Here is a 27890-nt window from a genome sequence, read left to right as displayed (position 1 = left end):
CACAGTCCTCCTTTGCCCTGGTCACGAATCAAAATTGGAATCTCAATGGTCCTATACAAACAGGTCCAAACGCCTAAATCATAAAAAGCACACACATCACCTCCCACATGCAAAAAAACTATACACTCTTACTTCATGTGCAGCAGTCCTAAATAAACAAGCATCAGACTTCACCATACGAACACAGTCACTGAGTACTTCATTCTCTGGGGTGCTCAAATTTACACAATTTCAGCAAACTGGAAGTTTTTCATTTTCAGTCTTTAGAAAAGACCTACTTTCCCTGAAGATTTTTCTACACTTCACTTATTTTGCCAGATTAGTTTTTTGTTTTCTGTTTTTTCATTGTTTTGGTGTTTTGGGTTTTTTTTTTCATATTTTTTTTTTAACCCAAAATAATGCACTGAACTCCAACTAGCTAGTTCTTTAGGAGTACAGACAAAAACACATATGAGGATAGCAAGAAAATTTGAAATCAAATGCTAAGCGTGAAATCCTACAAACAGAAAAATGAAACAATAATACAAAAAAAAGTCTAATTCTCTTCACTGTAATATCAACAGAGAGTAATTTATTAAAGTGACAGTGGTGCAAAATCCCTGTGAACATCAGTAGAATCAGGACTGCTGTATTTATATGAAGAATAACGGTATTCTTTTTCGGCAAATTAAGTCTTGATGTGCTCTGACACTTAGTTCTGTCACTAAAAGCAGCGTCTACAATATATGGCCACATATGAATTATGTTAGGAATGGGTTAAAGCAATAGATCTGTATTCTTCCCAAGAGGCAGTGCCAAAAATGTAATTGCCCATATTTGTACCACTAGGTTACAAAGGATGACATTTTCATGTCTTTCAAATGGTTAACTGAAAATCTATAAAATCCATTTCTTTTTCTTCTGAGAAAGTAATATAGGACCAAAACCTGAAATTCCAAGTGTGGTTATGCTCACACAAAAGTCCCAGGGAGAAGATTAAAAAAGTTATGATTTGCTGTATGCTACCAAAAATGTAAAGGTTCTGTACACAAGGCTGCTGTTTTGATTATTAAAACTAGTGAGACCTAGATCTTTCACCTTTCATTCACGCAGTCACGCAGGGACTGAGGGAGGAGAATAAATCAGCTTGTTGGGAAGCACTTATCCCTGGGCTGGGCACCAGCAGAAGCAAATTTCTCCTACCATTTCTCCCTTCCAATCTCCTCTTTAGTGCCCAAACAGAAAAAGGAAATGGGCAGAAAAAGGAAAGAAGAAAGCCCAAGTCCTAGGCATATTTAAATACAGTGCAGCATACTCATCCTGACAAACACGCAGAATCCATGCAAGTGTTTTGTGCCTAGGTACACCCCTTGGGAAGCTTTCAACTGGGCCCTGTGACACAGAAAAAAATCATCATAAATGACAGTCTAAGAAGTGGCCTACATCTATCAGCTTTGTTGGGCTTCTGCTGAGATGACCGAGCTGCCCTGCAACAGAGGGGCACCATCCCTGGAGAGGCACTGGCTCTGTGGACGGGATGCCACACAGCCTTGGGTCTGGGGCCTGGCTACTAGCTCTCACCACTGAGTTATCTTATCCTTGGTGGCACACAGACTCATTTAAAAGAGTACGCAGTTCATCAGCTGAGTGATTTGGATGTCTCTGTGCTCCAATACGACTTAAGAGAGTCCCAATTTTTCTTACTTCACCAGTCTATTTCTTCATGTGGGAGCAAAACCCACAGAACAAAGACACAATAACTTACAAGAGCTATCTAGCCAGTCTGCAAAATGAAGAAAACCTTAAGTACTGAGCTACAAGCAACTTGTAAAATGTTAACTTAGTCTTCTAAGATTTTATGAGAAAGTAAGAATAAGAACACCATTGTAATTATTAAAATGAAACTTAATTTTCAAAAGTAAGATTACAGAGGATTTCAGATATTTTCTATCACTTGCAATGCCCTTTTTCCCCAGTTTCATTTCAAATTGCCAAACAATTATTGCCAAAAAGATAATATTTATACTCAGGGATATTCATTACAGTGTATAAGAGAAAAATACATGTATAGGGATCACCACCATTTAGAAAATAATGATTCAGGTACCAGCATGAAGACATTGCGGTCCCAGGTCAGAAATAAGACAGTCTTGTTGAATTAAGTCACTCATCTGCATTCAAAATCAAGTTTCTAAGTATATATTGCACACAAATTCATTCAGCCCTAACAGTAAACAGTCTATTTCTTCTGTGGGTAACACACAACAGAAATTGTAAGATAGCACTATTTCACATCTTCATAATCTTCTCAATTATCATTTTGTAGGGGAAAAAGAGTGAAACTATGGACAAATACAGCTTTTACATGAAATCTGGCTAAAACAGATTAAACACACAAATCTAACTGTTTTGGAATTAAAATTACTTCTTTTTTTGGCATTTCTTAGTATATTTACTCCTACAAATGTTCACAGGCAGTGAATTTTTTGCCCTAAAATTTGTAATTCCCACCAAGTAGAGAGTAATTGTACTTATGAATGGCAAATATTTAAGCTAGTCTCTTATCTGATTTTTTTGTTAAGTGACCTGATTAATTTCTTTCTCAAGTCTTATTTTGACTTCCTCATAGTTTTGCATCCTATATAGATATATTCAGTGCTGAACAGGTAGATGTTAGCCATGTGGCATAAACAGACACATGGTGCAAAGAAGGACACAAGAGTAAGGCTGCACAAGTTGTGTTTGCAATTCCAATGCATTGGCAGCAATGACAAAAAGTTTTAGATTGTTAATTAAGCATCTAGATGTTATTCAGGTACAATTTATTGTGGCGCACTAACAGTCCTCCCTAGAATCCTGAAGCAGGCAGGACCACACACACAAAATTTCTTCTGTCTGTAACTGCATTAATGACACAATATCTCAGATGAATAAACACTCCTAATTTATTTTATAGGGGAATACAGTGCTGTGCTGTATCTAAAGTCAGAGTCTGGACTTTTGAATGTTGAATGAGGCAGGCAAGCATCTGTACTGACTCTTTGTATCCTGCGACAATCAGGTGGCACTCCTTATGAAAGCAGTGAGCTAAATTTACACCTATATTCTGTATCAAACAAATAAATCTTACAATAGCCTGATTTACAATACCTGAACCAAGATCCACAATGCCTCTGAATGGGGAAAAAGACTCAGAAGCTTTTCTGAGTTTGCCTTTCCTCTTAGAGATGTTCAAACCCTTTCTAAATAGACTGATGACAGGATAACTCAATCTCTCTGCCATCAATCCTCAGTCTGTCTGCACAGTCTGCCAAAATCTGCCCTTTCCTGGCACAAGTATCTGTTCCCTGGCAATCACCAATCAAACCACTATCATGCAAGCTATCTACAAATCACCAATGGTTACAGCTGCTCTCAGCTTGTGCAAAATTCAGACCAGCTGCCAGAAGGAAAAGTATTAGCACTTTATGGTTAGGAACTCCAGCTCTCTGAGGCCAGACCACCAGCTCACTATGACAGGTGACAGCGGATGACAGGTCTCTGGCTATGCTGCTCTAATAGAGGCAGGCCTGTGTTCAGACTCCAATAAAGACTGGAGCCACAGCAGGGAATGGAAACATGGCATCCCTTTGAGAAAGGAAAAGCAGGAATGATAAATTTTTCCCTTTGTCTTGAAGAGGAAGTGTGGCTCTTTCTTTACCCAGGAAGAGATTATGTCGGCTCCCAAGGAAGAGCCAGTGCTGACACATGGGAAAAGTTAACCTTACATCCCATGTAATGAGTAAAAAGTCAGCCTCTGAGCACTCTGCTTCAGAAGCCATGCCTCAAATGCCTGGTGGTTAGTCCAGAAAGGAGAAACTTGGGTAATTCAGTTAACTTACCTGATTTTGGTGCATATTCTCACAAGTCAACAAATGCAGTTTCAATGGCATGAGTCATATCTAAAAGCATTTCACGCATTGAAAAATATTGGGAAAGCCAAGCAATATCATAATGTTTGTTGTAATAACAAAGCCTGTGTTGCATAATCCTTCCCAAGGATTCTATCCTTCCCATCTGTGATTCTATTACTTTTACTGATTTTCACCCTGGGACCACCTTGGGCAGAAATGTTTGAGCTAACTGACCTCAGCACCAAGCGAGACCTCTTGAGGTAGTGTTACAACTGGCCTCATGGCACATGCCTTTAGAACACTTGCTTAGGAAGCAAGGTCTGTGTAAGGATGCCTATGGGAATAAAGGCATGATGAAAACTCAGCATGGAGTGACAATGAACTGAAAGAAACATTACCTGGCTTGGCCAAATGCCTATACAGAACTAGTTGTTTTCTTCAAACGTGTTCCCTGAAGCAGAGATGAAGTGTTCATTACTGAGGCATTACTTACTTCAATATTGTACACACTGAAACTCTGCTAAAACTCTTCCAGGATAAAACACAGCAATTCTTCAGTAAGACAACACTAGTCATCAAGAAACTGCATAAAGAATTGCCCATCTGCTTCAAAGACTTTCATCATTTTCTTTTCTTTTACTTCTCATATCCAATATTAATTACTAAGTCATTGAGGAAGTCATTGATGACCTGCACTGTCATCAAAATCTAGCTCCCAGCACACTTGCATATTTCCTTTTTGTTGATCAGCCCTCTTGGGAAAATGCCATGAGTAGAGCAGCCAGTTGAATAATCTGCTTTATTTGGATGTGTAAATAGGAGAGTACGTCTGCATGGCAAAAGCCATGTGCTGCAACATGAAGGTATGAAAGATACTACCACGTTCTTATTCTAACTCATCCAACACACTGTTTGGGATTTTATTTTGTAATTATTATTGTGATTATTGTTACTATGCCAGACACCAATACAGACTAGGAGATGAGTGGCTGGGGAGCAGCTCAGCAAGAAGGGACCTGGGGGTGCTGGTGACAGCAGCTCAGTGAGAGCCAGAAGTGAGTCTTGGAAGCCAAGGGTGCAAACTGCAATTAGGATGTATTAAAAACAGTACAGCCAGCTGCCCAAAAGAGGTGATTCTCCTGTTAAATTTAGTATTGGTGTGATCTCATCTTGAAAATTGCTTGCACTTCTAGTCTTCACAAGATATAAAGGACATTAAGGTCCTTGCAAGCATCCACAGAAGGGGAACACAGCTGGTAACGGGGCTGGGAGACATGCCCTATGAGGAGAGGATTAGGGCATGTGGGCTGTCCAGTCCAGAGCAGATGCGGCTGAGAGTTGACCGCCCTGGTTTCCCTATCCCCCTGAGGAGAGGAAGCAGAGGAAAGTGCCAGACTCTGCTCCTGGGAGCCGATCACAGGATGTGGGAACAAAGCTCTGACACGGGAGGATCAGACTGGATATTAGAAAAATTAGAAAACATTTCTGTACCATGAGGGTGGTCATATGCTGTCACAAGCTTCCAAGAGAGGTGGTAGATGCCCCATACTTGTCAGTATTCCTCTGAATTATTCTATTCTGTTCTGTTCTATTCTAAGAACTATACCTGAAGTTTGCTATGATGAAAAATGCAGTAGTGGCATCGAAAGGATTATGGGAATAAAACACAAATTTTCAAAATACAGTAGGGAAACAAACTGTATAAACAAAGCAAACAAATGCTTTTAAGTTACTGTTTTTCAACTACCAGAAAAAGCCATTCACTTTAAACACAATATTATCTTGTGTACCAAATGAGAACTGTAACCCAAATTCATTTTCAGCTCAATTTCAAATACACCTTTCTGTCCTCTTTACCCACACTCTCCTGTTGCCATACACTCTGAATTGCAATTTTATGTTGTGAAGGGACTATTTGGTTGAAATTCCATTTTCTGTTTACAGATCATAATGACAATCTGTCTCCTCTATTGCCAACTCTGCTCTGATGACGAAAGTCCAAGAGCTCTGGATATCAAATTGGAAGCCAAACAAAACACTATCATTTAAACACAGAGTGTCTGTCAGCTTCAGTGAACTACCTACAGAACACTTAGCTTAGAAACTTGCATACAGTATTTGTTTTCATAGGTATAACACATTGACCAAGAAGTATTTCTTTAGGATTATATGAATATCAGAATCAAGTTTTTGTGAATTTACAATCACCTCATAAAACTGCAAAATATGAAGACCTGCTTATGTGCAGAATTGTGTTTATTTTTGTTTTAGGGCCTGATTACTATTAACCTGTAGAAAGATGCATCAACAGATCAACCTGAAAATGATTTTTAAATTTACATTTAATATAGTAACAACTATAGTAATCTTTAAAATTTGTTTTTTACATGTAAATGAAGAAAGTGCATTGATAAAACAATTTAAGATGTTAATAACTAATACAAGCTGTAATACTCTTTTCCTCATTAAAAGAAGAAAAAAGAAAGGCAAGTATTTACAATAATACTGCTAAGTTACAGTTCATACTTATTTTTAAAAAAAATGAATCCTTGTTTGCATTTTTAAACTAATTTGGATTGTTAAACTCAGGAACATTAAGTATCTATGTTACTATTTATCCTGTTTACTTTCCAATTTGCTGGTCTGCATAAATGGCTACTTTCACTTTTACTTCTACTTTGCCCCCTTTTTAATTGTTCGCTTTAGATGGTAACCTTGTTTTATTGAGGATATAAATTTTGTAATACAATATTTCAATGTTAAGCTCTGTTACCCATTCAAAAAATATCCAATAAATGATTGGATTTGGCATGTACCAAAGACTTTGTTTTATTTGAATACTTTCTTTAAATAATTGTATCATCCAGTGCCATCAATATCATAATAATTTACCTTTAGTAGCAAGTCTTATTAAAAGTGTCTCCAAAGTGAATGGGTATCAAGCCTGCCTTTTATAAGGTGGCAATACATCATAATTATTTAAAATTGTTTAAAATACATTATGATGAAAAAGTCCACATGGGTATATAAAGCAGTTTGGGTAAAATACTCAAAATACTGTGATCTCATTGAGAAAAATGTGACCAAACACTTTACTGACAAGAAAAGGAACATATAATACAATACCCACATCTGCTACAAAAGAAAAAAAATTAAAAATGTGAGAGACAGAGAGAGAGAGACAGAGAGAGAGAATAAAAACTTAGGATGAAACTGTGACTAAACAGTTCCAAAGTTCTTATGTTGTGTATTCTGTTTCAATAGGTCTAATAAGAGACCCAAACAGTTCAGCCCAATAAACAGAAGATCTGAACCAAAACACACCCTTCAAGTCACAGCTCTGATCTTTCGTGAAAACAGTTTTTAAAACCATCATGGTATGCTTGAGCATTCAACCATACCACTGTTTCTATTTAAAAGTTCTGAGTAGAATAAATAATAATAAGTAGAATAAATAGTGGTCTGAAATGTAAAACTTGCTGTCTTATGATCAATGGCTGAATACAAAGTCATTTGATCTGAATAACTGCATGTCTTATTAAATGTACATTTTAAACACAGGTGCATTTATATAAAATTAAATAGACATATGATTATCATTCAAAGGTGTTTGCTTTGTTGCTTTCTTTTCTAAAGAGGGAGTTTTTAAAAATGTATTAAAAATCATTCATGATGCTATAAAAATAAAGAGTTGAGTCTTGCAATATATCCGAAAACAAAAGCAAGAATAAGCACATATATAACAAAAGATATCAGCTGAGGAACTCCACAATTCAGGTATTTTCCAATATAGTACAAAATTTCTAAAATAGTAAACATAAGCATTTTACAGTGAGTGAAAGACACAATGATAATGAATTATAAAACTTTATTGGCCTGTTAAAAATAAGTTTGTCAAATACACTTCTTTAAAGTATGGATTGTCTAAAGTGTTACAGTAGCACTTGGCAATAAAAACAGTCATTGTCCGTTATTTACAAGACATGTAAAACAGTTTCAATGTGCAGAATTAGATTGGAGAGAGAGGGAGCAAAAATTCATAGCCTGCTGATGGATTACAGCAAACTTTTTTTAGGATGTTGTTAAGGTAGAAGACATTTTTATGTCTTCATTTTTACATTTTATCATTTGGAACGTTAATTTTTTCAGCATCTGAAAGATATGTTTGAGTACAGAATGTTTAACTTCTGTATCTTGATACCAACTGAATAAATTTCTTCCTATTTTTAAATTGAACCTAACCTAAGAAATATCTAAATGTAGGACTCCAAATGGCAGAAGAATACATTTTAAATGTGTTTACCAAAGTCAATCACAGGTTGCACAGTGGCATGGGAGCTCTGCTCCATAAATATCAAGGAATTAGTTACATTTAAAAAAAAAAAATAATAAAGAAAGAAAAAGTTAGGATTTCTTTTCCTATTTTATGGACATGCCTAGAAAGTGCACCAAACTCTTCTTACATCAAGGAAAAATTAAAACCATTGGAAGAAAGCCCCAACTTTCATCTCTTTCTTGATCAGATAGTTCCCTGAATAACTACCTACGTGATTGTTCTTGTCATTCCAGGCAATGAAGGAGGTTACACTGAACACACATACAAGGAGAGAAATCTTCTAAATTAATATGAGTCTACTCAGTCACATTTCTGTGCCCTGCTGCCTCCAGGGACTACTGACCTTCAGAATGAAAACATTTTGACTCTGTACTGTCTTCAAATTTACACCAGACCAGAGCACGCGTGCTTATTGATCACATTCCTTGCAGCTGAAAAAATACAGCTAATCATGGAAGAATCATAGTAAAATTTCAAGGATGTGGTAGGCTTGTATCAAAACAATACATATCATACTATGGACTCTTTCAATTTATCTTTTTTTTCGTGAATGGCTAAATTTCTGAAACTGATTCCTAATGTAAAATATGAATAACTTCCATGTTATTAAAGACAGCAAGCTCTTCTACAAGTACAATCAAACAACTTGCATACCTGTGAAATTCAATACCTATACTTATTTCCAATTCTCTCCTATTTTAATACCAAATTTGTACATGCACAAGAAAAACAGAAAAAAATGAAAGCCAGATTCAAAAGTTTGGGCACATGCACTTACTTGTAAGTAGGGGAATGGAATGGACAGTGAAACATTGTGAAATACATGATATCAGTATTCTCTGCACTCCTCATGGTGTATAGTTCTCAGTACTTCCAAACATCAATAAACTCTTACTATGGAGACTGGATGACAAAATCTCAATGTGGCTCAATGCAGGCTCAATATGGGCCTGCATTATCATCTGGACTACTTTACTCTGTTGCACGGTGATGGCAAAGCCCTTCCAAAGGATATTCAAACACCCTGCACATCAGGGAAGATGTGAGAAGAGAGTTTACAGCACATGAAGAAGGAGGACGATTAAGTCTGTCAAGAATGGTACAAAAGGAATGAGAGAATCACTGAAAACCATAAGGAAGAAACAGAGAGTATAATGAGAAAGAAGAACAAGAAAGTAAGTTAAAAAAAATGTTCAGGAAAGCTTTGGGAGTTTTCTTCTGAAAGGGACATAAAATATTTACGTCCCTAATTTATGAATAGATTTTGAATAATTGAAAATGTTAACTGTGCAACAGGAAAAGGAGTGCTGAATTGGAAAGATGTCAAAAAAGAACACTTTTCCTATTTGTTTGTTAACTTTACAAACTTTACAAACTCCATTAACACTTGCAAGCATGCAAACAGTTGCATACAAAGTTCTACCCTTAATGCCCGCCATCAACAGTCAGCATGTCATGCACAACCAATGAAGGTCTCAGAAAAGGAACCTTTGTATGAATGCTGTTGTGGAGAGACTTGGTAGGAAGTGTATTGGTCATTTCTATGTGGCAGACTTCCATAATGCTTTTAGTCTTTGAAAAATGGTGTTTAAGGAGTGTCTGCACCATAGGGAAGAAATGGATTTTTAGTGCTTCAGCCCAATGTCAAAGAAGAGCGAGCAATTTCTGTGAAAGCTATTTGAAACAGAATCAAAATTACTTCCAACTAGTTGTCCCAGGTTTTCTTGGCACTATCTGCTGCCCCCAAGGATCTTGCTCCCGCTGAAATTAATGGCTTTCTAGAACTGCTGTGTGGGAGAGACCCAGCTGCTAGTCAAAGGCGTTGGAAAGGACGAGGTGTGCCTTGCTACCCACACACATTGCAGATGTGTCACAGTAACCTTGCTGACAGTGAGTTCTGTGACTTCCGCCAAAAAAGGACATAGTCCCAAGCACCTTTCTGCAGGAATAGCCTTCCTGTGGGCACCCACCTCACTTGATGCCTGACTTGATGTGGTAGACAACTGCAGCAAGGGTAATGCAAACCTGGGGCTCTGCCTTGGAGCAATGTACTCCTTTCCAATCTGAGCTGACCACTTCCACCAAGTTCAGCTGGAATGGGTTTATTTAGCAGCCTTGGTTACATTCCCTGTCTCACACCAAAACAGCCCCAGGACTCCTTCCAGTCCTGCAGGTAATCTGCCCATTTAGCTGTTCAACAGTTTATCTCAGTACTTTTCTGAATACATTAAACTCCAATTTAAAGCAAATTCGAGCATAAATCCCTTCTAGCAGAACATTAGGGATATGTTTTTATTTTAGGTTTTATGTCTGGCATATTGGAAAAAAAAATAGCAAATCTGCCTTTAAACATTTCATAGCTTTTTTTTTATTGCTTAGTGAAACAATATAAAAGCTTTTAAGTATCAAATCCTTGATGTTCAGCAACTTTTACCATGTTAATGGTTCCTGCATGATTCTTAGTTTGAGTGTCACTTTGTTTTAAGGAGGTCAGGAATTTATAATTAACTGAGCCCTTTCCAAACAAACACCATTTGAGCAGATCGGAATCTGAACAGTTAAAAGCAATGTCACTTACAGTCCAGCTGAAAAACAGGAGCTAGTAGGTACTATAACTACCACATTAGAAGTTTAACTCCCTTAGCTTTAAGAGGCTCTGGCCACATACTGAAACCATTTTAGAAGCGCATTCTCGTCTTCCACTAAGCATTAGACATCTGCATTAAGACATAATTAGTAACAAATCATGTGCTGTAATCCATTAGGTTCTGTGAATATTTGCATCAAATAACAGTGCACTGAGTGGCTAATATAAAAGATAATACAAAATACTTAAGAAGGAAATTCTACAATATATGTATAAATATATATTTTGCTGGTGCATAAATCAGTTCTGGTTTATTAAAGTTACCTCCATGATTACATAAAATCCAAAATACTGTGAGTACATGCTGAAATACTTGAAGGTCCAACCTACTCCTATATGATAAAGATGAACTGCAAAGTGCTACAAAATAAATTACAAAATAGTATGTGAAATCCCAAATCATTATCTGTGTACATTTATGCATATAAATATAACAAATCATAAAGAACTACCATTTAAAATGAAATATTTCAAAAAATCATCTCTCAAATTCCAACTTGGCAAGTCTGTGTTTTCCCTGACAAAAGAAAAGGGATTAGACTCTCACCTCATTTATTTGGCAATGAATTGTGAAAATATAACTGAAATATGCTGTGTTGAGAATAATTTAAGACCAGAATCTGGGCTACTGGATCAAGCTCTGCTTGTGATCCAACTTACACCTGATGTAACTCCACTGACTTTTGTTCAAATATTGATTATCTAAATGATTTGCTATTAGTTTAGAATCATCCCGGTGGCTTTGGATATTATTTCAAAATGGGAACAGTAAGCAATAAATGCGAGAATAAAATAATTAAAAGAAAGTTAAAGAAGAATCAGTAGCAGAATAGAAAGTATCACCCTAAACTCAGATAATTTCCACATAGACTTAGGGAAGAAAAAAGGCAGATATTCCCAATATATTTTTCTGAGAAATGGCAGAACACTTGCTGACATTTAACTTCACACAAGGCGTATGACTGATATCTTCAATTGTTGCCATCTCTCCCAAAATCACCAGAGAATTTGCAGGGTGACAAAGACACCACGATTCCTAGATCATCATTAGACTCCCACCTCTGCCCTCTTCTTTAATGTTATGTGTTAAAAAACACACATTTGGAACAGATTTTGGAGAAGGCAAGAAAGCAATTTAGCAATTGCAGCTCCCATTCCCTGGTCAATTACAAGAGAAAGGAAATATCTCACTACATAGACCCTGAAGAATTCAAATGTGGACATACTTATTGACTAATAAGGCCATTTGCAAAACTCGAAGAAAGAACTTGGATGTCAGAGACTGAAGAGAATATTTAAAAAAAATCAAAGAACTAGGAGTTTTTAAAGGCAAAAAGTGATAAAGTATTTGGAAAAAGAACAAAAGGGCCAAGAAAACAAAAAAGAAGATAGAACATACACTCTTGTAGAAAGAGAAGGATAGAGTATACTTTAAAAAATCATTGATGTTGACAACAGTTTTTCAATAAAAAAGTGAAAATGTCTGAAATTTGAAACAAAAAAAAGCAAAAAAAAAAAAAGAAAAGCAAATATAGAAGAGAAAAAATAATATAATCCTTCGCTTATTTCTCAAGAAATTAAAATCAAAAGCTCAGAAATTCAATCAAAATTCATAGAAATATATTCACCTATCTCAGTACTTTGCTGCTAATCTTCCTAACTAACATTCAGCTAAAATAACAGAACTTCACCTTTCCTAAGAATATTCCTTAAACAGAAAAGATCAAATTTTATGCTCAGGACTTTATAAGTAAGCAGGATAAAAATGAATGTCTAACAATATACCAAATGCATCCCTGTTCTTGCAAAATGTTTGTGCCTTTGCAAACCTTCCTTGTTATTGTAAAGATTCCTGAGGACAGTACACTTTTCTTTGAACAGTTGAATATTCCTATAAACATACAGTCTGAAGGACCAATAATATAGTGTTGTTACTCTTGTTCTTGGCTCAGAATCAGAATTCCAGACTACTAAAGCTTTGTGCTCTTACGGACAATATTGAATAAGCGTAGCTGACTGAATGATTAAATGATGGCAGTGGTTCAAAACCCAGAACAGTGATGAACATTGGATATTGCTCTCGTTATCCATACAGCTCAGAGTCAGCATCTACCTGGCAAAGTCAGTGGAACTACATATATAAATATGACTTACAGGGCCAACTCTGCAATTTGCTGCTTTAGTATTTAAGACTATATCCTCAAAATATACACAAACTTAGCTTTGAGTATGTCAGCATTCCCCTAAAATCAATGGATTTATACACATACTTAACGTGTTTGTGGAAGAGTTTTATGAGCCATTTATGCAAAAATACAAGTGCAACTTTGCAGTTCACCTTTGATAAATATTATTTATAAAAACAACATCTTTCTAGTTAAGTTCAAACAGGAAAAAAAATTGACATAGGAAAACAATATAATGTAATTTCATCTCAAAGACATTTTGAAGACACAGTGAGGACAAGGCAATAGGAAAGAGTGTGGTAGCTTATTTCTGGACTTTCTTGAATTTTATAGCTGCCTCAGGGCTTAGCTTTGCCCCGTTCTTGACAAACAGCTACTGGCTTGAAAGTACTTCTAGAGTTCTCCAAACAGAACCAATGCCTAAAAGAGAAGTCCAAGGGAGGTGGCACTTCACTGGGCAAGAACTGTCCACACCCTAGTGTGCAGCATACAGCTTCCACAACAAGCTCAACAGCCCCTCTCTCATCTTTTTCATATTTCATTTACCCATCCAGTGGGATCTTATGAAATAAAACAAAACCTAAAAGAAACAAAATAAAATATGAGAAATCATGCTATGAGAAAAAGTCAAAGAAAAATTAATAAGAAAGTCCAAACACAAATGGATACTTGACAAGCAAACATATAAACATGAAATGCATTTAAAGCATATACAAAATGGTAAATAAAAGTGGCACATGAATTTATGAAAATGACAAAGTTAGCTCTATCTTGAGGCCAGAATTTTATTCATCAATTAAAATATGTATAATGTTACTCATTTGTCTTTAATACGTCTAAATGTACATAATGAGCTGTAATGCAATCAATCTGGAAATCTGCAGCCAAGGCCTGCACTTTGAACTAGCAGACAAACTTCAGCCATAAGTCCTGCCTTGTCCAAAGGACTACAGTGAGTAAAATCATAATCAGGTTTATGTATTCTATGTATTTGGATTGGTCTATTAACTAATTGAGGAATCCAGCTATGCCACAAAGTTATAGTTACACAACAGTGGGGTCCTCTGCAATCTTTGATTCGTGCCTTCGGTCATGCAGATAATCCTCTCTCTCTGCTCCAAATAGATTTCTTCACTTAGTGTCATCAAATAACTTTGCAATGGCAGAAAAAAAATATTAAACTGGGGAAAATGTTATTTAGCTGTCATTTAACTTACTGTCTCTGAATATCAAAAGAAACTTGAAAATCAAAACATATATATGATGAAACAGTGAAATACAACTAAAGCCCCCTAGGTCATGTTCTGTTCTTAGATGAAGGAGAAATCAGAAATTAAAATGTTCACCTAATGTCGAAACATTACCTGATCATCTGCGGCTATTTTAAAGCTATATTCAGCCATATTTGACCCTACAGGAAAAATGCTTCCTAGAACAGCGTTCTCTTACCCAGTCTGTTGTTATCTGATGCAGTTGAGTTATTATGTACACCACTGTTCACAGTCACCATTACTTGTTCTAATGACATTTGGGAAAAAAAAAACAACATGTGAGACTTGTACTATTATGCTGTAAATGTAAACTTCCTAAGTAGGTTTTTTTTTATTATTATTATTATTTTTTTTATTTTTATTTTGGTCAGTGTCTTTTTTTTTCACGTTGCTTTAGTAAATTATCAATATTTATGAAGAGCTGAAAACTTAAATAACAACTCAGGACCAAATCTTGATTTGCTTGATATGCTTACATTATCAGCTCCACAAGAATTGAATTTGACTGTTAGTAATTAAGTAGCAATTAATAACATATTTACATTGCACTTTCTTGCTTGTTTTATTACTTTCACCCTGGATGCAAGTGATGGCACACTCAGAAGATGAACTTCCTAGTTTTGAGCCACTGCCCACTCCCAAAACTGTGTGTCAAAATTATTTCATCTGAAATAATTGATATGATTCAGTGTAATGCATCAACAAACCAGATCAAACCAAACCAGAAACAACTAAAGAAAAACAAACAAATGAACAAACAAACAAACAAACAAACAAACAAAAAGTGGCTAATTTTCCAATTAAAATATAACTTAACAGTCCACTGCAGAGTGAAGATAAATGCACAGTTGCGAAGTATATCAATCCTCATGATAGCATATACAAGTGGTAAACTGTCTAACAAATTTAAGGAAGACTGAGGATTTTTGAGGCTGTACAAATGTGTCAGGCTCTTCTGGTCCTTTTGTCAGAATTTTCACTACATCACTGCATTTAATCATTATTTCCATGGTAATGTTCTAAGAGATGTGGAGAAGTTAAGGGTTAGAGGGGAAAAAAGAAGCATCATCATGATTTTGTCAGCCTGGCACTGAAAGCTACTGTACGGTTAACACCTTCCCTTTGAAGTTCTCAAGCCATGCAAAGCTCCTATGTGGAATCTTGGTTTCTTATAGTTCTCATTCTACATACATTCATCAAGATTAAAGCAAAGGACAGATACATCTGTTTACATAAATACACATATCTGTAACACTACAGCAAATCAATGAAGCGAAAGTTGTCTAGTCTTTTAGTTTGTTTCTTACCTAGTCTGTTGCAATCACAGTGAAATCAAACTGCTGTGTTTAAAGTAACATTTTGATATTCATTTGAGAAGTTCTTAATTGATGAACTACTCTTAAATTTCTAGCATTGTGCACAACGTAGGTAGATAGTGTCTGCTTATATTCTTAATTGCAACTCTACGAATGTTAGCAACACTAGTAGTTTTAAGTGTTTTCAGAAGAAAAATACAGTACAGAAAGCAAGATCTAGGGACCTGAGCGAGAGTTGTTGACAAGAGTCAACAAAGTCATGGTGGAGTGCTACAAGTCCTATTGAAGGCACAGGTTTAATGACAATAAATAGATTTTGAAAGGGAAATAAAAGGGTTAATATCTCAGTCTACAAAACTGACTACTGAAGTGTTCATGAGCACAAATATCTATTACCTATTCTACCGTAAAACTGATCCAAAATTACATTCCACATAGCAGTAACTTATTTATTTCCCAGACAGAATAACTGGAACAACTTTTTACAGGGAATTACTATTTTACATGAACATAGTCAAACCCTAATTCAGAATGCAATTTCAAGTCAAATGCAATGAACTTTTTACAGTAGAAACCAAACCTCCAAAGCTAAATTTACAAACACTAAGAGGAGTTGCCACACTGTAATAAATTTCTAGAGGTTAGGACATGTGCTCAACATGTAGAAGACCAGATGATTTGTTTCTGAGTGCTCCAATTACAACTCTCTAAGAACAGAAGTATTTCTCTAATTCTGTGCATCTGGCTCTTATTTCTTTCACTTTTCTTATGTGTTCCTTGACAACAACAAAACAAACAAAGTCTTATTTTGTGTGTAATGAAGCAATTTGAGGAAACTGAAATGTTTCAGGTTTTCATTCTGGAGAGAAAAAAAAAAAAAAAATAAGAGGAAAGAAGAAGGAAAAGAGAGGGATTGAAAAGGAAGAGGAAAGGCAGAGGATAGGGGTCACAGCTCTGACAAGCCACAGGTGAAAAGGAAAAAAGGACTGAAATATAAAGATACAGAAATTGCACAAGAGTGCTTCAAAAATAGTTCCAGGGGAAGTAAAGAAATCTACAAATGCATTAAGCAGCAAGCAATCTGGATTTAATTTTTACACTTACTCTTTGACTATTTGGAGTAACAGAAGTAATAGAAGCAAAATGTTATGTGCAGTGGGTTTTGAGAAGATTATTTGTCATGTCCTAACTGCTTCTCAGAATTCAACAGAGTCTGTTGGACAGGTTGAGGCAAAACCTTTTGGCCCTATTTGGTGCCAGGGCATTGGATTCTGCCAGGACACTGGATTCAGAGTTTAATGTTAGTGTAAGAAAAACACGGCAGTTATGTAAACTGACACTCAGACTTGTAGAGAAAGTACACAAAATTATAAAAATTAAAAAACTCGATAAAAATGGAAGAGAGAAAAACGCTATCCATCTTCCCCTTACAAAGAATTACAGAAATTCATTCATCATTTAAGTGAACATTATGTGTCTGTCTCCCTCAGATGCAAATGTCTTGAATGTAATGGAAAAAATACAAATTATTTCAAAACATAACCCAGTAGTACATTTATTCCAGTATCAGTTTGTCATTCAGAGAGTTCAGAATTCATTATTAGTCTTAATACAAATTTGTATCCATTACTGATAGTAACGAATAGTAATTCTGCAATATACTATTTTGAAAACAACATATTTACATCTATCTGTTCTTTTCCAAAGAGAATGTGCTAAATAAAGTGCAGCATAAATTGGGTTGCTAATACAGATCCAGTGGAGCCAAGAATGAGGATTTTATTATTATTTTTTTATCTTACAGTTTACTTTCTGTAATCTGGAAGGGCTGCAAACCAACTATCTCAGGAGTTTTGTAAATCCATCACTGAGATACTAAATAATCTGTAACCTCCTAAGAGTTTACTTTCCTTGAGAGATTGATAAAATCTCTTTAAGACCAAATGCTTTTAGTTTTTCTATTCATTGTATTAACATCTTCATTGTTCAGAAAGGAAAGAGAGAAAGAAAGAGAGAAAGGAGGAAAGGAAGGAAGGAAGGAAGGAAGGAAGGAAGGAAGGAAGGAAGGAAGGAAGGAAGGAAGGAAGGAAGGAAGGAAGGAAGGAAGGAAGGAAGGAAGGAAGGAAGGAAGGAAGGAAGGAAGGAAGGAAGGAAGGAAGGAAGGAAGGAAGGAAGGAAGGAAGGATAGACAAAAACACATATATTTTTACATACTGAATTCATTCTGGAAAAAAAAAAATCATAGACTTCATTCTTTACATTCAGAGAGGATTTTTTTTCCCCTTCTTTTAACCAGCACACAATATAGATTTGAGTAGTTAAGAGCATCATTCTGGCATCATAACATCTAACACATTTCAACCCTGTATTTGGGAACACTACTGTTACTGAGATAGCACATCAATTGGCTCAATTTAATCATAGAATCCTTAGAGTTGGAAGGGACCTATAAATGTCATCTAATCCAGCTGCCCTGCAATGAACATACACAGCTAAATCTAGTTGCCCAAAGTCAGGTCCAGTCTGACCTTTCTAGCTGTCCCAAAAATTCACTATCGCATTCCATCTCACAGGAAGGAAAATGTTATGACGTGATCTTCTAAACATTTTCACAAAGAAAGAAATACAAAATTTTAGTTGTCTGAGATACTTGTTTAAAAAAATATGAAGAAATACATTCTGATGAGATGGAGGTCTGCAGGCAAGTTTCTTTGGTTGTTACAAACTTGATCTCAATTCTGCCATGGTAAACAGAAGTTTCCTGCAATGACAACTTAACTGCATTCAGAACTAAGTTTCATACAGTCATATCCCACTCTGCCAAATATGTCTCTAAATATTTGTAGTTGTATAAATTCAGAGATTCTGCATGTAAACTCAGGTGTGGAAGGGGAAGTACAAGCTAAACAAGTGTTGTTCAACTGAAAGTTCCTAAATCTTAATAAGCCTTCTCTCTTCTCCGAGTACAAGTAGTTTATCCTAAGCAGAACATTACTTAGGGCTTCGGTCCAAACAGTATTTTAAAACAACTAATCAAATGTATACTTTCATTTCTCATAAGTTAGAGGCAATCAAGCATAACAAGACATGTATCTGTGGTCTTTTTAAATGAACAGTAATTTATATGGAGAAAACTAAAACTGCTGAGTGGAGGGAAAAAAGTAAAGAGATGCAGTTGGATTACCTAAAAAGTTATTCTTATCAAATTTGTTGGTTTCTGATTTCAAGTAAAAAATTAAATGAAATAATTCATTCCTAGTTTCATTTTCTTCTTGGATTTGAGTCAATGTTTCAAAGACCAGTGCTGGCTAATGCAGTGGCAAAATGAGGACAAAATGTCGTCTCATTTTTACTGGAAAGAAAAGAAAGGCTCCTGGAGAAGTTTCTGCAGCATGTATATTGCACAAAGAAGAATAATGTCTTGTTTCATTAGAGCAATGCCTATACAGTAGCAGAAGATAAAAGATGTTTGAACTAATCCATACTTTTCCTTCTGGAATTTGCACTCAACAGGCTCAATAATGCCTTGTGTTTCAGAGCACAACTGTAACGTAAACATTTAACTTAATTTTTTCTTTATTTCTGAACAAGTATTTTACACTGTGAGATACAAGATAGCACTTTTCATTTACAATATTGAGAAATCTGATGATATAACTATTATTTTTCACACAGTGGGTAGTGTAGCACTGGAACAGGTTGCCCAAGGAGGTTGTGGATGCCCCATCCCTGGAGGCATTCAAGGCCAGGCTGGATGTGGCTCTCAGCAGCCACAGTGGTTGGTGATCCTGCACATAGCAGGGGGGTTGAAAGTAGATGATCACTGTGGTCCTTTTCAACCTAGGGCACTCTATGATTCTATGATTTTATGATTATTCTTTTCACTTACAGATAAAAGTATGGATAGAAAAAAATAAATTGAAATCTAAGAGCTAAACATACAAATTTGAATATACTCTAACTCATTAGAGGCCACGAATTCCCAGAAAAATGTTGATCTCAATTTCACTTTAGTCTTTCTTTCCAGATCAAATCTTCCAGTGACTAATTTTACTTAGTAATTAAAAAACTAGGACCAGAAGAGATTAAGCAGACTACCCTATAAACTTGTACATCAAAATTAAGAGTCTTGATTCTCATACTCACTCTGTTTACAAAAAAATAAGAACACAGCATGCTATGCAGCATCATATTAACTCAGTATAAATAGTAAAAACTATTTACAAAAACTTAAGAGGCTTTGCTCTCCTTTGTATCTCTTCAAAACACTGCAGTGTTATAAAAAGATTTGCTTTCCACTATCAGTAGCTTTTCTCTAATGTTTAAATTTATGCTCCACTGATAAAGACACATAGCTTGCCATTTTGTGGATGCTACCACCTGTGTGAGATTTCAAAATGGGCTTAATACAAGGGGAGCCATTAATATTTGTGTTTCAGGCAGCATTCAATCTACTTGATGGCTTGTTACATTGATCTACAAGTTCATAAAATGAAACAGGGTGTCAACATAATTATGCATAAAATAGGTAAAAGGGTCTTTAGTTTTTACTTTACCTAGTAATAGGTAAAATAGGGTCTTTAGTAAAAGACCCTGTAGAGCTATTCTCAGTGTAAAATTAGATAGGACCAACAGATAATAAAACTTGTCCCAGTCACCCAAAAATATATGGGGATGACAGTCCCCAATACTGCCAATGAGGATCAGTTAATATTTTAATCTGTTTTTAACTTGTCTGAAGTTTTTATTTTGTTTCTTTAAACGATATGTTGGAAGACATGCTTATTTTCCAAGCAGCCAGTATAAAATGAAACATTTGCACTTTTCAGAAGAAAACACTGCATCTTTCTCAAAGACAATCATTATCATCATGTCTTCCAGCAAAATATCCAATAGACGTTTCTTTTTGCAGAACCGTTCCCGATGCTGTAGTTGCTTTGCTTGCTATTGATTAGTGACAGTCAAGGATATTAAAACCTGAGGCTCAAACACCAGTGCTTAGAGCTACTCAGTGCATTTATTTTATTCAGCTTCTAATTCAGGTGTAGATCAAAGTAAAAAGAAAGAGTATAAATAAGCAACTGTTCTAACTCAAAAACTGCAGAAACAGAAGCTTTCCATAAAACCACAGAAAATGCATGTTAATAGAAACCCACTTTGCAGGAAAGGGCGTAACAATTAACTATCTGCACATACATTTTAAAATATAGATGTCTGCAGGTTATTTTATACTTCATTTGCATGTATGCCTGAGAGATCAATCAATACATCAAGGACTCCTTTCTTAAAGCTTTCTGCAAGTACTTGAAAAGTCAAAGCTGTTAAGAAAAAAGGCTGTTTACCTTATGACATCTGTAGCATTTCTGTTTAATACGCTCATTGGTATGCACGTAAAATGCAGAAATGCTGCCACACAGATGCACTTTTGACAAGTGTCAGTTTACAGGCACTAAAAGGAGGATCAGAGCGCATGAAGGACACAGAACAATTACATCTTACCCCTTTGAAAAACAGAATCACTTTCAACTCAGAAACCTTTCTGCCTAACTCTACTTGAATACTGAAGCCAACTCTACCAACATATTAGTTTGCATAATTCCAAGAATAAACAGATAGTCCACATTGTCAATACCTCTCCTTTTGACTCAAATTGGCAAGTCAGGCTATATATATGGAAATAAAGGAAAAAATGTTGCTCATTCTATTATAGTAAGAGTTACTGAACTATATTATACATATTCAGTTGCATTAGTTTGCTTACTTTTGCCTTACAATAAATAATTCCAATACCTTTGATTATTATAGGTCTCATAGTTGTTACTGAACAATTTTTCAGCTCCAGCTTCCTTCCTACGACATTTTATCTTAAAACCATGAAGTCTGAATTATTCTTAGAAGATGCATACGCTGATCACTGACCATATCAAGTAAAACAGTTCTCATTCTTTTACTCCATTAATTTCAATGATCTGCCCTTACAGTCACCGCCATTCAACTACCTCCACATGGCAACTAATAATTTTCCTTATAAAACCTGATCCGTGTTGAATAAATGCTGTTGAGAAGTAGCATGGCCAATGATGAGGATAATGGGCTGAGAGAAAACAACTAAGAAGCAAATTTCAGCTATCCCAGTCACAGTTTTGCTACATAAGCACTACTACAATATTTCTGTGCATCTTTTCCTCCTTCATTTTTGTAGACCTTCAGGCCATATGACAAGAGATCACTGCATCACTGATACAGCTTTGATTCAAGTATTCCTCTCCTGTTAGATTAAGATACAGGTCCCCAGATACCCTCACAAATTCTAATGTCACAGGTTAAAGAACAGACAAATTTACAATTCCCTTTTACTGAACCTTATGCACACTGTGATCCTCTGTGATTTGAGGGTAGAGAAAAAATACACACAGAATGATTCCTCACAAACATCATGATCTGAATTTGTAGCCAAGGAAGGCCACCCCAATATTTGGCACACATTTTTCAGGTAGGCAGAAGTATATAAACCAAGGTCTTGCCCCTTTCCTAAGGCTATAGGAACTTTTCTGTCTGTCCAGATGCTTTGCTAAGTCAGAATCACACTGAAGACACTGTCTATCTATGAATGTCCCAGTGATTCTACCAAAATACAGAGGATGGAGAATAACTGCTCAACTCAGAACTAAATAAAGCAGTCTGAATCTCCTGAAGCTCTTTGAGCCAAAAACAATATGCACTTTACATTTATCCTTGATTTGCTTTCTTCTGTTCTCCACTTTATGTGAGCACAAAATGGACCTTCCCTTCAAAGAAGCACTTTTTACAGGATGCAGCAAGGAACAGAGGAGGAGAATGGTACTGCAGGTTTGTCTTGAGGAAAAAGGTATATTCCCACTCTTTGTATATAAGAATAGTACCTTATATGGCACCTTTTTGACAGAACTAAATATGTACTACATTTAATAGGCTAATTGTATGTCCCCATCTGAAGACTCAGCCACTTTTGTACTGGCAAAAGTATACACTTTTACTAAATGATATAATTACTAAATGTAATTATAAACTGAATTAACATGATATAAATTAGACGGGAGTATATAATGGATACTATTTAGTGGCTTATTGCCTTAACTGCTAGGAGAGGCTATTATCAAGTCAGTGAATAAGACTGTTCTCTTTTTTTGAAGCTCTGTTCCTACAACAGGTACTGGTTTTCCTATCCGCATCTGACACGCAGTATGCTGTATACACTCCAGATCCTCTCTTGATCCTATTTGTCTGCTTCTTCAGATGCACAATAAACCTAACTTTCCAGGCTCTGGTAAGAGCCTTTCCCTCGTACATCTGGATCAATATCCTGTCCTGCTATCCAACCAAAGAAATGTGCTCCCAAAGATATCTCTGTTATAAATTTTGCAGGGTAGAATTCAGTTGACTCCACTAAGACAGAGTAATCATGCTAAATACTTGAAAAACAAAGAGGCTCGGGCTACATCTGTGTCAGTGAAAAAGGAAAGGCCAAAGCCCACGCTTTGGCAAGAGTATATCTTATTTTTTAGCTACAATTATTTCATCTATATTTAATTAGAGCACCCTTTTGACCTAAAATAAACAACACTCTCCCACACAGTGTTCCAGTATGGTTCCAAGGACAGCACTGGTCAAGAATTATTCACAATACAGAGCATGGATGAGGCCATTTTGTTTGAGGGATGAGGGAGAAAAGATTTTTAAATATATGGGCATGACTTATGGCTTTCCCTCAGGGCCAAAGAAAATATGCTTACTCCCTTTCTCTATGATGCCCTCCAACGCTGATATGCATTGCTCCAGACGTGGTGAAATGATACAGTACATGCAAACCACACACTGTATTTTCTCCCCAGCAAGATTACTTAACAGATAATACAGAACTGAATTATTTCTGATTATCTGACATACAATGAAGTGGAGAGGATGAGTCAGTTAATATGAAATGCATGCTAGTACTGTAACTGCTTAAATAATTCTCAAAATAATTGTAACAATTTTGTTAATGTAGGACACAAAAGCCTGATATTTGGCCTGTTCTAATTATTTAGACTTAGTGCCATGAATCAATAGAGATGGAATAGAAATAATTTTTCTACATTCTCTCTGAAAAATATATTAACAGGTACTTGAGAGCTCTTGTAATTTTATTCTTGTCTGGAATGGAAAAGAAGATGATAATTGAAAATATTAGCAAACTCAAAAACAAACAAAAAAAAACAAAAAAACTCTACTCATCTAAAGACACTAGTCTAAACATGATTACTTGGGACTTTTCCACAGATATACTGCTGGGTTTGCTTACACCAAATTAATTCTTACCAAGTCCTGCTTCACAATATACTTCTAATGAATGAAACAAGACAGCAAGTTATATTCTTATGCTCTGGTATAGTCCATTTAGTCCAAAATATTTCAATGGAATAAAATCTTTTTCAAGGCCTGTTCAAAGTCATGACAATTAAAGAAATAGAACTTCCCAAATTGATATGTATATATACAGATATAACAGTAATTATTCAAAATTTTCACTTATTAACATTTTTACATTAAAATTGTATGAATTGAATATATACATATAGGACATATGTATCCAGGAAAAAAAATCCTCTAAGCAACCACGGTATTTTATAATTACACCTGTTCTAAGAAAAAAATCTGTAAATTCAGCAGGTATATGTAGAAATAATATAGTCTTCATTCTTTATAGGTTAGGAGTCTGAATAGCTTTATCATCTCACCTTCAATGTCGCAGTCTTGCAATGAAAGCCATATTTGATCTACCAGACCAACTCCTTTTACTTCACCATGAACTGGAATGGAATGCATTACCATTAATGCAATTTTCAGGGCTCAGTTTGCAACTGCCAATTCTACTCTTTTGATATTTACTTTTCTTCACCAATTGCATTATTTTCCATCCTGCTCTGCAGGAGAGAAAGTCCACTGTGACATTTCCAGATTCTTCTCCATTCACATTTTTCAGTTAATGATCTACACCATGAGGAAGAGCTGCCACTATTAACTTACATATTTTATTTACTTGATTCTACTAAACACAGCTTGTACATCTATTTCAGAACTATAGAAAACTGCATGGCTTTAAAATATTCACAGAACTGAATGCTGTACTCTGGGTGGGGTCTCACAAGAGCAGAGTAGAGGAAAGGAATCCCTAGACCTAATGGTCATCCTTCTAACTTAATGTATTGATAGCTCCTTCTGAAATCAAGGGCCAATCCTTAGTCATACCTCATGGAGCACATTTTTGTTTATAGTTTTCTGCTAGGATGTTTGCTTTTGTTGAGGATCATATATAGACCAAAATTCAGTTCATTAATAGCCATGTCAGTAATTCACTACATTAATGAATCCTCAGAAGACCTACTAGGAAAACAGCTTGTTAGGTACCTGGCACTGCTCTTCACTCCCAGTACTGAAATTAACCTCTAACCAACTTGCACTGCCTGAAGTTTCTCCCAGCTGCCATCTGTTGTGACAAAGGCCTAGTATTCTTTTGCTGCTCCTGTAATGCAGGAGGCGATGTAATGTTCTGCTCCTCTTCCAATCTGTGGTAGCTCAGCAAGAATCATCACAACGAATACAAACAAAAACTCCCAAATTAAACCAAGTTTTTAGATATTGGTTCTAAGCGCTCTTTGAAACATGAAACTATGACTTCCATGTGCAAAGGCAATGATCTATGGCCAGTAGATTTAGAAATGTTATGAATTCAATGTAGGGACAAATGTATAAAAACAAAAAACAAATAAAAGCAATTACCAGCCACATGGCAATTTTAACAATCTGCATTTTGCTTGAAAATTTGGGTTGTTATACATTTTTATATATCTATATCTATCTATCTATCTATCTATCTATGTATATATATATATATACACACAAATATCTTTCAACATACTTCACAAGTCTCCAAACAGCTTTCTCCTTGGAAATTATTTTAAAGTACTGGTCCTTCACAAAAAAAAAAAAAAAAAAAAAAAAAAAAAAAAAAAAAAAAAAAAAAAAAAGCAATATAAGTACATTTTCTACTACCAGCGTGTTATGAAATCAATAGAGTATATATAAAACTGATTTGAACCACATTAAATACTACAATACTACATCAGTAAAAAGGGTAAAGGGAACTGCAGGCATTCTTTGACGGGTTAGGGACTACAATCCTCTGTAAATCTGGATCCATTGTGTTCAACAAGCATCATTAATTGTGTTGTGTTCTACAATACGTCTGACCTTCAGGAGGCCGATTATGAAAATATTATTATAACTCTCTTGACTGTAGACCTTTAACCTGTTTTCAAATTTTCCTAAAAACCAGGAGAATGAAGAGATAACGCCACAAATTTTATTTGCTATTTTTCAGCCAACATAAAAATTACACTGGACTTTTTTAGTCTTTCTAATCAAGTGAACAGATCTTAAACATCACTTTGAAACTACAGAATTTATATTTTCAAAAGTAAATAAATAATATTTAGGAATTTGATGTATATGTGAAAATTCAAGCATACAGTGACAGGACTTCTCACCTCTTGAAAAGGTATCAGATCTGTATTTTATTCAGAAAGCAAGTGCTTGGCTGAGAGAATACGCTAATGAGATTCCAAACAAAAGTATAATTAAGATATTCTTCTGTATTTGTGGGTGACTGCTTATGATTATGTGGGTGACATGCTATTTTACCATGATAGAAGTTTCCATCCTCATCAGAGGATCATTGTGGCCTTTCCTGCAATTAAAATACTGAATCTCGGACTTTTCTTAGGATTTAGAATATCACTATAGGAAGTGAAGTTAGTTATTGAGAATACAAAAAGTTTATTTAATCTACACTGAAACCATTTCCAAAGAAGGAAAAAAATAATGAACTATTCCTTTTATAATAAAAGGAATTTTTAAAATAATGAACTATACTTTTTTTTAAAAAATCCACCTTTTTTTGTGCTTTTCCAGAAAACAAGCTTCCAAAATACAATACGATGGATCATAACCCATACAATGAAAATGTCCTTCACACAAAGAAGAACTATTTTCTCAAATTCAACTCAATTTTACAAACCCTGCAGAATCAAATATCTGAAATTGAATACCATTCCTTCACAGCTGAACATACTTTCCCGGCCATAACACAACATAGAATTACTGGGGATGGGATGGGAGGGAAAAAGCTCCTTTCATGACTGCCAAACAGTGTGATCTGAAGCTATTCATCAGCACAGCTCCCCTGTACTCGGATAAGAACTGAACCTTCTCCTGTAATAACATGGCTTTATGTCCGAGCCTGATGATGCTAAGAGTTATTGATGACAACCTCGATTAAACTAGTAATTAAATCCTCCAGAACACTCATATGGTTGGGAAAGGGTTATAAGAAGGACAGAGACTGAGCAGCAGTTGTGACCTTGAAAGGAAAGTATTGATTGGATTTTGCCTTGTGAAAGGACGGAGGGAAAACTGAAACCAACCATCCTGAATCATTAATGAACTCCCACTGCATGCTCCCAATTCCAATTTTTTACATGTCCAAGTGGATCTTTCTTCATGGTTCCTCAAAAACAGCATTTACAAACCATTCATTAAAAGAAACTTCAAATTAATTTTAGACAACATGATCTACATTTAGGCAACAACTGAAAAGATGTCCCTTTTTCTAAATTCTAGACTATGAGAGATATGTAACATGTTATATATATTTTCATACGCACACATATAGGTCTGTGTTTATATATACATTATATTTATTACTATTTGTATATACATTATATACTATATTATATATATTATGTCTATATACATTATGTTTATTACTGTAAGCAAGCAAAAAATGCCATTGATTGTCCATGCCTCCACTTAGGCTTTCATAGTACCCACTGACGCAGAACAGGATTTTTCAGTCTCTGGATCTTTCCTAGGGTTGAAAGGCATTTGAGCACACTGTCTGTGAAGAATAACCATCTATCTCTAAAAAGAAATGTGTTTTTTCTTCTTCACAGAAAGGGATGATGAAAAGTGGTAATTTACATGGCAGGAAAATACCAAGAAACTGCCTCTTTATGTTGTTTAAGCACTAAAGCAATTTAGAAGAGAAAAACTGGAAGAAGAAAGCCAACAATTAGATGAGATGTTGGAAGGTGTATGATAATTTTCTCCAAATTTATCTTACATTTCACTACATCTTCATTCTGACTGAGTTTTCCTCCTCAATGATTTTTTTCATTTTTCTTGT

General features: G+C 35.4%; 1 protein-coding gene across 7 annotated transcripts in view; it reads right to left on the bottom strand.

Annotated features, from left to right (window-relative positions):
• NTRK2 (neurotrophic receptor tyrosine kinase 2) overlaps nucleotides 1–27890 on the bottom strand; it is a 202789-nt gene that overhangs the window by 98727 nt on the left and 76172 nt on the right. For 3 of the 7 annotated variants that reach the window (XM_048930850.1, XM_048930852.1, XM_048930853.1), the window contains exon 12: nucleotides 24385–24456. The exons of 1 other annotated variant lie outside the window; for it this stretch is intronic. In XM_048930850.1, coding sequence (XP_048786807.1) covers nucleotides 24385–24456 — 72 coding nt within the window. Of the gene's footprint in view, nucleotides 1–7720; nucleotides 13622–14490; nucleotides 14560–24384; nucleotides 24457–27890 lie in introns of those variants that run through there. 3 more of the 7 variants (XM_048930854.1, XM_048930855.1, XM_048930856.1) reach the window with 3 other exon arrangements.

Source organism: Lagopus muta, chromosome Z (genome assembly GCF_023343835.1).
Source record: "Lagopus muta isolate bLagMut1 chromosome Z, bLagMut1 primary, whole genome shotgun sequence".
NCBI lineage: Eukaryota > Metazoa > Chordata > Aves > Galliformes > Phasianidae > Lagopus > Lagopus muta.
This window is presented reverse-complemented; position numbering and strand designations above follow the sequence as displayed.